This window comes from Muntiacus reevesi, chromosome X (assembly GCF_963930625.1).
Source record: "Muntiacus reevesi chromosome X, mMunRee1.1, whole genome shotgun sequence".
Lineage (NCBI taxonomy): Eukaryota > Metazoa > Chordata > Mammalia > Artiodactyla > Cervidae > Muntiacus > Muntiacus reevesi.
In genome coordinates this window covers 22,475,489-22,486,720 of record NC_089271.1, presented here as the reverse complement: position 1 = coordinate 22,486,720, position 11,232 = coordinate 22,475,489, and the positions used below count along the sequence as shown (strand labels likewise).

General features: G+C 43.0%; 1 protein-coding gene across 3 annotated transcripts in view; it reads left to right on the top strand.

The window, feature by feature from the left end:
• The first annotated feature begins 6,822 nt into the window (after positions 1–6,822).
• Positions 6,823–11,232, top strand: part of PCYT1B (phosphate cytidylyltransferase 1B, choline) — a 120,721-nt gene continuing 116,311 nt past the window's right edge. For all 3 annotated transcript variants that reach the window (XM_065915223.1, XM_065915222.1, XM_065915220.1), the window contains exon 1: positions 6,823–7,024. In XM_065915223.1, coding sequence (XP_065771295.1) covers positions 6,908–7,024 — 117 coding nt within the window. In that variant the 5' untranslated portion in view covers positions 6,823–6,907. The remainder of the gene's footprint in view (positions 7,025–11,232) is intronic.

The following is an 11,232-nucleotide window of genomic DNA, read 5'->3' as shown; positions in this document are numbered from 1 at the left end:
CTTGACCCACTGGTGAATTGGGCAATGCATCTGTAAACTTGAGCCCCTACAATGAGTCCAGGTCCGTGGTTTCAGAGTTATGAAATGAACTGAATGAATACAAGTGAAGAGTGCTTCTCGTTACATGGATTCAATAGAAAAGAGGTGGAGAGGTTATTTGGGGTGATGAGATATGCATGAGTTAGCTCAGCGACCTTGTTAACAAATCTAAGTAAGGCAGTGTAATCTGGTGGAAAAGAGAGTTGAACTTTGCTTCAGGAGGACCTGGACTCAAGTATACTTCTGACACTTACTCTATGAGCTTGCTCAAGTTACTTAACCTCTCTGAATCTGTTTGCTCATTTGAAAATTTTCAGTATTGAAACTTGTCAGTCCCAGAGTGCTATTATGATAAAATTCACTGTGTAAAACAAACAAGTGAGGGGTGAAAGGCCTTACCCAAAACTTTCATCACCACAGTTTCCCTGGAGTGGGTGAAAAGGAGTAACTCCTGAGGTTCATTACTTAGATGGCGAACTTTTTTTTTTCTGGACTACATCAGATTTTAGGTCCAAACTGTCAGTTACATGTAGAAAACTGGGGAAATGATTCCATATAGAGCCATGAAAGTCACAAAATTCCATAGATGGTCACAGTGGTTTCTGGGAAATCTCAAGTTCCATGAACTTGTTCTTTCTATGTCCTTTCCTTGTAGTGATATACTTTATCTGCGGTAAATCTGAGAAAATGAAGAAAATGAAAGGTAAAGGAAAAGAGAAAGAAATGGTGAACTCAAGAGCGCTGGTAAGGGGGGGAAGGATTTGGAATGAAGGAAGTTTTCACATATGGCCTTCTTGATAAACATTAAGATCACTATAGGGAATTCCCTGGTGGTCCAGTGGTTAGGACTTGGCACTTTCACTATTGAGGGCCCAGTTTTAATTCCTGGTCTAGGAACTAAGATCCTGAAAGCCTTGAGGCACATCACCCATCCCTACCCCCTCACCCTGAAAGGCAGTATAATGCATATAGGGACAGACAAACTTTTAAAATTTTCAGTATGGTTGACTTAACATTTGTGTACAATGGATATAAAATTTATAGGAGCATGACTGGATTAAAGATGGAGGAAAAGGGAAAGGTATTTTTATTTTTTATTTTATTTATTTATTTATTTATTTATTTATTTATTTATTTATTTATTTGGGAGGGAAAGGTATTTTTAAAGAAGAGCAAGCTTAAATGTAATGCCTGGTTTTTAAAAAATAGGCATATATTGTTAAGACTCATTTTTATCCACATGTGATGAGGATATGAAAGATATTTGCCATAAGAAATACATCATGTTAGAACTTTATAATGGGACTCTAAAATGGTATTAGTTTTAGATCCCCTAGAAGCAGACCCTGAGACAAGAATTCAAGTTCAAGTAGTTAAATAGGGAGGTGAATCTGGGCAACACCCACAGGAGTGTGGGCAAGGGAGCCAAGGAAAGGAAAACAACCAGTACAATTTGAGACCTATGTCAAGCAGCTACCACCATGGGAAGTTGAACTTAATCCCTCTGGGGGACTCTGACAGTCAGTGTAGAACAGTGTAGACTCAGTTATCCCACTTGAGGACTGGAGTGTGTGGGTGGGTGCTTAGTCACTCAGTCCTGTGTGACTCTTTGTGACCCCATGGGCTGTAGCCCGCCAGGCTCCTCTGTCCACAGGCTTTCCCAGGCAAGAATACAGAAGTGGGTTGCCATTTCCTCCTCCAGGGGATCGTCGCAGTAGGGTATTTATACACTGAGTCCTCTCAGTCATTGGCTGAGAGCTCTTGGGGGTGTGGGGGAGGCTGAGGGCAGGGCTTTCGGTGGCCAGATAAATCCCTCAGCAGAGATGCAGGTGCTGGCTGCCCATTGACAACAGAGGGAAGGCCTGAGGCATCAGGCAAAGCTCGGAGAGTTTCTGGTCCGAACAGATTATTTTCGTTTTTCCCTACAGATCTTTGGGAAGAGTATTTCCAGCAATGCGATGTGAAGTGAAGAGCGCTTGTGGGAAGAATGATGTCATACTTAGGTCTCTTCCGAGCTGAAGTAAAGGTCCTATAACTCGGTTTCCTCACCTGATCAGCTGTTGAGGGGGTTACAAGTAGCCCACCCTAAGTACCTAGCATAGTGCTAAGAACATAAGAGGCACTTAATAAATGGTAGCCGGAAAAGATGGTGGTGCTCGGGAGGGGCAGCACTAATCTAACAAGTTCTCATGAAGCCTTGTCCGACTTGTCGAGGTTGCAAGATGCAAGAGCCCAGTCTCTGCAAGTTCCTCGGGGATTTTCTGAACACCCTGCCTCCAACACACTCCCTTTGCTTCAGCTAACTGCTGATAGAACTCCCCAGCATGGCTCTTGACTTTCAACTTTGTTTCCTTTCACGGACTCCCTGTACCTTTCTGTTCGTTCGTGTGCTAACCTCTGCGTGTCTTACCCGTACCCCGCACCCGGTATCTGGTTCTTGATCCCTTTTGGGAGAAAGGGTAATAATGTTTATTTTCCCCCCAACTATGGGGGTAATAGCTGCTCATTTAAAAATACTTGTTATAGGCAGGAAATGTAAAACAGAAGCCCAAACCCCCCATAATTCCATCTTAACATCGTGATCTATTTCCCTCCAGTGCTTTATTCTAGGATGTATTAATACATATTGCAAAATCGGGGTTATTTCCAGAAATGTTGTGGCCTGCTTTTCTCACCCGACACAATCTTTACACATTCCCCTAGCATTAGTTTTTCTTCAAAACATGATTCTTAATGCATGTATAATAATATATGTATTTTATTTTTAACTATTTTTCCTATTGCTGTAAATTGTATCTCTTTTTTTGCCTTTTGTAAATAAGTCACCACTAACATCTTTGAAACTATTTATGAGATTCTGATTATTTCTTTGGGGATAAATTCCCAAGGGAAAATTCTCCGCCAAAGGGTATGAACTCTCTGAAGTCTGTAGCATATATTGACAAATGTCCTCCATGGAGTTTTGTTTTTTTAAAGTGTTAATATTGTTTATAGATTTGTGTAACCATTATTATAATCAGGATACAGAACAATTCCATCACCCCAGTAACCTCCCTCCTGCTATCCCTTTATAGTCATCCTCCCATATACCCCCTAGAGCAGCGGTCTCCAACCTTTTTGGCACCAGGGACCAGGTTCATGGAAGACAATTTTTCCATGGACCAGGGTGGGAGGAATGGTTTTGGAGTGATTCAAGCAAATCACATTTATTGTGTACTTTATTTCTATTACATCAGCTCCATCTCACATCATCAGGCATTAGATCTCACAGGTTGGGGACCCCTGCCCTAGAGGATTATGAAATATTTAATTCCATATTATGTAATAAACTGGTCATTCTTTTTTTTTTCATTTATTTTTATTAGTTGGAGGCTAATTACTTTACAGTATTGTAGTGTTTTTTGTCATACATTGACATGAATCAGCCATGGATTTACATGTATTCCCCATCCCGATCCCCCCTCCCACCTCCCTCTCCACCCGATCCCTCTGGGTCTTCCCAGTGCACCAGGCCTGAGCACTTGTCTCATGCATCCAACCTGGGCTGGTGATCTGTTTCACCCTAGATAATATACATGTTTCGATGCTGTTCTCTTGAAACATCCCACCCTCGCCTTCTCCCACAGAGTCCAAAAGTCTGTTCTGTACATCTGTGTTTCTTTTTCTGTTTTGCATATAGGGTTAAACTGGTCATTCTTAATCATCCTAATAGCATCACAAAGCCCCAAGTTACAATAACCCATTCAGGTGTTATTAAGAAGTTCCTGAATCAGGTTGCAACAGCAGCCAAGACTGACCCCCAGAGTGGGTGAATCTGGTAAGGGCCCCTCTCAGACCAGTGCCTGAAAGAGAGTTTATTTCTCCTCATTAGATCTGTGAGCTTCAACTACTCGGCTCTGGGAAGAGGAGCATGAGGAGCCAAGACAAGGCTGGGGTAGGATTAGTGGGAATGGAGTTAGTTATAGAGCTGACCGTCACAGCAGGTAGAGGTCCAAATTTTGAGGTTCAGGGACTTGGGCTGATAATGTGTCATGTTTGACTTGGATCTAGCAGATAGTGGCACTGATAGCTAAAGGTCTGACTTGGGTGACACAGTGAAGACATCTTAAGCAGAGGCAGCATCTTGTTTTGATGTGGCAGGGGAGAATGAAGAGGGGAAGAAGGGGGTATCTGCCTACTCTGACAACAGAAAAGGTGGGGGATAACCACACAGTCTAGGCTCTGGGGCAAGAGGGGTTCACAGGGACTCCACTAGTCGTCAAGACTCTGCTAAATGGGCACAGGTGAGCCTCCCATTCTGAAGGGGAAATTAGAGGACCAATTACAAACCAAGCTGGGAGCTCAGTGGCCTGGAGCACAGTGAGGGTTTGGGGGCTAGGTGATTTCCAATGGATCTTGTGGTTTTAGGCAGTGGTTCTTAAACTTTAGGGTGTGGCAGAATGCCTCCAAAACCCAGAGGTTTCATTAAAACTCAGATTCCTGGTCTCTACCACCTGAGTTTCTGACTCGGTAGGTCTGGGGTGGGGACCGAGAATTTCTGACAAGTTCCCAGGGCTGCGGCACTGCTCTTTAGGAGAGCCACTACTGCAAGGCAATGAAAGGATTAAGATTGGATCGGCAATCTCCTTCCCATATCACCTAGTACAGGTGGGAAAGAGACTCCTAAATATATTGCAGGGGTTGGCTCTTTCAAGTAAAAGGGGTTGGTAGAGCCAAACTTGCAGCTTGAGGTATTTTGTGCTGCTAGGTGGGCAGATAAGGTAGGAATGCCCTTTTTCAGATAACCCAAGTATCACCGGAATTCCTGCATCACTGAAGTTCTCTTAAGTCTAGCAATGCCAAGTGATGTCACTCTGATTTGAAGTTGCAGGATCTATAACTACCAAACTAGAAATATCTCCTGCAGAATCCATTTTGTTTCTCTTGTAAGGCTAGCTCCCTTTGCTAATTTGAAGAATGATTTAAAAAATAATGATAATGCCGCGTTACATTACTATAGAACATTCTAATTCACAAAGTGCTTTCACGTGATATCTTATTTGCTCTCCCCAATTCTATGAAGGCGGCAGGGCAGGTATTCTTATCCCATCCTTTGGACGACTGGTTCTCTAGGTATAGCCCTGAACCTGCAGCATCAGCATCACCTAGGATCTTGTTAGAAATGCAAATTTTGGTCCCAGCCAGACCTACTGAACCAGGCCTTGAGGGACCAATAATTTACATTTTCTAAAATTCTCAGGTGATGCTGAAGTTGGTGCTGCTGGTCCTTGACCATACTTGGATGAAAACCACTGCTATAGATTAAAATGAAAGATTTAGAAGCCCAAGGATTTCTACCTAGATATTTTTCCTACGAGTACATCTGCTGCATCCTTCCACCTTCCCACCCCTACATCCTTCCAATCCCAGTTTCCCTGCTTGTGAGTTTGAGGCCCTGAACAATTACTCTAAATTTCAGTTTTGTCACCAGTAAAATGGGGATAATAATATCGACCTCTTTGGGTTGTTATGAAGATTAAACAAGATCTAGGTAAAGTATCTAGCACTGTGCTTGTGCTTAATAAATGCTAGCAATTACCAAAGTCCCCCCCCCACCCTATGGGCTTGTGGGATTATCATCTTCCAGACCAGGGATCGAACCCTGGCCCTTGGCAGTGAGAGTAAGGAGTCCTAACCACTGAACCACAAGCAAATTCCAATATCATGATCTTTATTAATGTTATTTAAAGTGTGATATTTCACTGGAATGAATATCTTTGTAAGTTCTTTCCTTTGGGCGTGTGTCTCCAGAAAGTCTTCCTAAAGTGGTGGTTATTCCTGGAGGATTTAGACTTGAAGCACGTCTTTAACACCCCCATCTGGGATGTTTCTGTGATTGCCATGAGCATTTGGCTGAGAGCAGGGTGCCTAGGGAATGGGAGCAAAGGAAAGGTGTAAGGAAGAGTGTATCGAAGGGCAGACAACAGCAAGACCTCCTTGAGGAAACTCAGAATAGCCGGGGAGGTTGTTGAGGGAGAGAGAGTGGCTGAGAGAGGAAGCAATTGTGGAGGGCAGTCAGAGGTGGGAGGCAGGTTGTCAAAGACAATCTACCTCCTTCAAAGTTCCTCCCAGAGCAGCCCCAGGGGCAAATGCTAGGGCTACACCGCCTCAGGGGATCTGCCAATGCTGTTGTTGCAGTCAAGGGGGTGAACACTCAGGTGCTCGCAATGAATGCCCTGATATGTCCTCCGAGGCCAGCTGGCAATTGAGGGCACAAGGAGTTTGGACTCAAAAGTGGCTTTGTCTTCAGGGTGACTCCTATTTGGCAAAATTCTGACTACAGCACATCAAACACGCCTGTCAGGGACTTGGTCCTTTTTCAGTGGAGATATGCTATGTTCTGTCTCGGGCGTGCTGGGCATCTCAGGACGCGGTTTTTTTCTTATCTGGGTTGTGCAGCCGAGGTCCCTGGCCCAGAATGGTTCTAGACCTTTGCAACTGAATTAAACAGAAGAAACAAAAGCAGCAAGTTCGGGCCCTGTGGGCACGGCCGGCCAGCCAATGGGGCCCGGCCGCTCCCCGGCGGAGTGGTACTATGATGACAGTAGCCAACCAGCGCGCTCCATGCAAATAAGGTACTGTATCCCGCACCCGCCGCTCCAGTGCAGTCTGGTTGTTATAGTGATAAACTGAGGCCTTGCCTTTTGGTTTCTCGGAGAAGAAAAGGGGCGGGGGATTAGGGGGTAACCTCTTTACTTCCCCCTGGGAAGACAGAAGGGATGAAGAAGGGGGATGGGTGGGGAAGAGAAAAATACGTGACAAAGAAAACATTCGCTGCCTGGGAGGAGACTCTCAGAGGGTGTAGAGCTGGAGGGAGCCTTCACTGGCCATGCCAGTACTTACCACTGATGCTGAGTCAGAAACAGGTATCCCAAAATCCCTTTCCAATGAGCCTCCCTCAGAAACCATGGAGGAAATAGAGCACACATGCCCACAGCCTCGACTGGTAAGTAAAGACAAAGGATGCAAATGTATGCGTGGCTATGGCACAAAAGAGTTCCTTCTGCGCCCGCAGCCAGTGAGGAAAGCAATGCTTAGAGGATTTTCATGTAAATGAGAATGGAGCTACCGCCTAATCCTTCTCAGCTGTTTATACTTAGCTTCTATACCGGGTGCTGCTCTCAGCTTACAAAGCATTATTGTATTGGCTGGGTAGGAAGCGGGCCGCTTGGGCTATGCTGTGTTTTTGTGCCTTGGGAGGAGGGGATGGGCTTTTTTTTCTTTTAGGTGTAGTCTTGTTTAGACAAGATAAAGCTCTTACGGTACAATTTTAAAAATGGTATTCTCTCCACAAAGCTTGGGAAGTGTCCGTTGTTAAGTTCTAAATTATAGCTAAGGAATGATTCTGTCCTCAACTAATTTCGGTGCCTAATGTCAATTTTGGAAAAATGAGAACGACATGGAAGCCAAACTTACCCGTTCGTTTGAAAATTTCAAAATACATGAGTGAAAGGGTCCCTCAGTATTGTGTTCAGAAATAATGTGCATCTTAAATGAATTTTGTAAACATTTCCGGAGCGTGCCGCAGAGGGTTTCTCTTCGGGTAGTGGGAACCGGGGACAGCTACATTTACTTGGAAAGGGGATGCATGCCTTTCATAATCAAAGTGTGGAAACAGCACTCAGAAGCTTCCTTGCATCTCAGTGAATGGTATCCCAAATTTCGTCAGCTTCTCTGCCACTGCTCATGATTCCTTAAGTAAATGTGAAAGGTGGCTGGTTCTCAACTGCCTCAGCGTGTATCCTCCAGGAATCAAAAGCACCAAATAGGTAGTGGGGTTTGGGGTAGCCTGAAGTCTTGGTGAACTTGGCAAGACCTTTCTTAGAACCCTCAGAACCAAGGGACAGACTAGTTAGAGCTATCCTCTCTGTAGCGATAGCCCCTGTCCCAGTGTTAGAAGTGCAATATTTTGATTGGTTGTGGAGTTTGACCCTGGGAAGAGGTTTTGTTTTGTTTTGCTTTGTTTTAAGGAAAAGGAGTTTATGATGTAGCATTTTCTGTGAACTCCCAAAATGAGGGCTCACAGATTCTAAGGCTAGTCTATCCTGTAACTTACTTCTTAATGGTTACTAAGGGGTCAAAAGGAGACTTAGGACAAGTTTCTAAAACATGAAAACAAAGTTGCCTTAGAGCATAGTGGACTTTTGTTCACTATATTTCTTTCTTTTTTTTAAAGATCTATTTTCTTAGGAATCTTTACTACTAACTGCTCCCCAGCGCTTAAGCCACTTGCTGAACAGTATACATGATGTAGTACCTGTGTTCTCATGGGATACAAACCATCCCAATAAGTTTGTTACTAAGGGATTCCTTGAACCACTAGACAACTCTTGGTTAAGGTGTGCAAAATGACAAGAGCAACAAACTGACCCTTAAATACTTGTTACAAGATCACCCAGAATATATTTTTTTAAAGTTATACTCAATGTTCCAATTCTAATCACACACCTTCCTGACAGGTAAAGGGCAGGAGAGAAAGAGGGGGCATCCGCTTCCGGTTTGTGTGTCAGTGCCCACTTCTTTTCCTTCCCTTTCTGCCTTTTAGCTGTTCTGCTCCTTGGTTGCTTCTGCCTGAGAGGGTGGGCAGAGGAAATCAAAGGAAGGAAGAAAGTTCAAGTACTTTCCACTTTCCCTTGTGACAGCTCATCTGAGAGGTTAACTCACAAGAATCATGCAAAGCTGGCAGTGTTACACCTCCACCTCCCCACCATTTTAGAAATGAAGAAACTGAGGTTCAGAGAGGGTAAGCGACTTCCCCAAAGTCACACTGCTTTGAAGGGCTGTAGAGCTGGGATCTAAACCCAGAACTCTACCTGCAAAGTGGAAGGTCTTTCTCCTCCAACACACCCTTAAGTGAGGTGCATTCTTCTCCCATCTTTTTGGCAGTTCTGGCTTGTATATGTGTCTGTGTGTGTGTGCACATGCATGTGAAGGATGTACAGAAGTTAAACAGTGAAAGTGATTGCTTTGATAAAAAATTTTCCCTGTTGTCCATCATTATTGTGTTCTATAAAAAATTGGCTCTGTTTAAATAGGGGCTATTTACCAATTTGTAAACCACTATTGAGTTTTGGAAGCACCTTTTATCAGCAAAATTTGATCATTGTAGGGGTATATTCTAAATTTAGATTTACACTTAATAGTGAAGGCACATACTACCTACTTAATAACAAAGTTTGAAGAGAGTGGCAAATGAAAATATTAGATTAGCATTTTTATGTTTTTTACTGGTTTCTGTTGATCTTTAGCATTGCTATTATCATCATATTTCAAAGTATATAAATTCTGTTTTCTCCCAGTACCCAAACATGCCTTAATCAATTGTGGGTCCCTCAGAGTCTGACTGTTGGGTTGCTTGACTAGCTTTGGAAAGTGCATGGAAGACGTGAAAGATAACCCTTCAGAGGACAGGCTCCTTCCCCCACATGTTACCCAACTTGAATTCGTAAAATTTAGAGGAAATAGGACTCAATAACAAAACATTACTTCAGAAAGAGAGTAGCATTTATCAGAGTGGTTGTGATTGTATTAACTGAGGCACACACTGGTTCCCCAAACTCTAACTTTACCTAGAGACACAGAAAAGGACATTTCTGGGTAAATAAAGGGTCATAAAGGTTTATTGAAGGTCCCAGAATGTGACTTAATGTCACCGTCTAAAGATACAAACTTTATTTAAATATCAGCAATTGTGTAAAATGGCCTTTTTATAATGGACTGTGCATGTGGTTGAGCTTGGCACTTGAGAAGGTATGTACAAGCGTCTCTGTCTATATGTGTTTATCTATATATTATTATTATTATTTTTAAAAAATTATTTATTTGGCTGCATTGGGTCTTACTGTGGCACGCAGGATATTTCATTACAGTATACAGACTCTTGAGTTGCAGCACATGGGTTCTGGAGTGTGCAGGCTCAGTAGCTGTGCTGCAGGGACTTAGTTGCTCCACAGGATTTTGTTGTTGTTTAGTCCCTAAGTCTTTGGTGACTCCATGGATGTGGTATCTTAGTTTCCCAACCAGGGATCAAACCTGAGTCCCCCCCATTGCAAGGGGGATTCTTAACCACTGGACCACCAGGGAAATTCTGTGTTTGAGTATATAATCTTTATAGTGAAGTTTGTTTATTGTGATGCAGATTAACCCTGCCCACAGTGATTGAGTACCTACTACATGCTGAGCTCTGAGCCCTCTGGTACTCTGGAATCTAGAGATACTAGAGGTACTGTGGAATCTAGAGATTCCCCAATCTCTAGATTGTGGAAGAGACCAGTACACAAACAGATTGGTTACATACAGATTGATAAGGACACAGCTGGCAAAGGGGTGTGTTCCCAGGTGCAGTAGGGACCGAAGGGAGACAGTGGGTAACTCCTTGACAGCGAGTCTGTATTTGCCAGGGGATTGTTGAGTAGAAACCTGTTTTGTCCTCACTGTATCCCTGGTGTCTAATACAGAGCCTGGCATAGCCCTTTAAGGAAAGGGAGTGGAAAGTTGGCATACCTAGATAGACAGGACTTTAAAGCAATCTAAACTTTAGACCCTTGTAAGTAGCAAATTGATAAGGATATTGAAGATACAATGGAATCATGTTCAAGGGAGAACTTTTCTGGAAGGTATAACTGTAGATTTTCTACCTGCCTTTCTTTCCATTGGAAGAAATTCTAGGAAAGAGGAATAAATAGAACTAAATAACACTGATAAGGACATTAGAAAAGAGATAGAAAATTACCTAGGTTTTATGATAGAGCTTATGTCTTAGGAATGTAGTTTTTTATTTATTTTTATTTGGAGAATAATTGTTTTACAATTGTTGTCTTGGTTTCTGCCATATATCAACATGAGTCAGCCATCGAGATATACATATGCCCCCTCCCTCTTGAATCTCCCACCGACCTCCCACCCTATCCCACACCTTAAGGATGTAATCTTATTTCTACCCTTATTTTCTTTTACTGTGGTGGCTTGGGTTTGAGATATTTCTGAGAATTCTTTCTATTGTTATAGTCTTTATTCTTGGTCCTTGACTTATTTTTCGCTCTTCGCTATTTTCTTTCTTAAACATGATACCATGTGACTTACAAAGTGGACTGTCAAAAAGAGAAACTGAGTGGCCTTGGATAGGATGTAGCAGCCCTCTTTGGAGACCCAGCC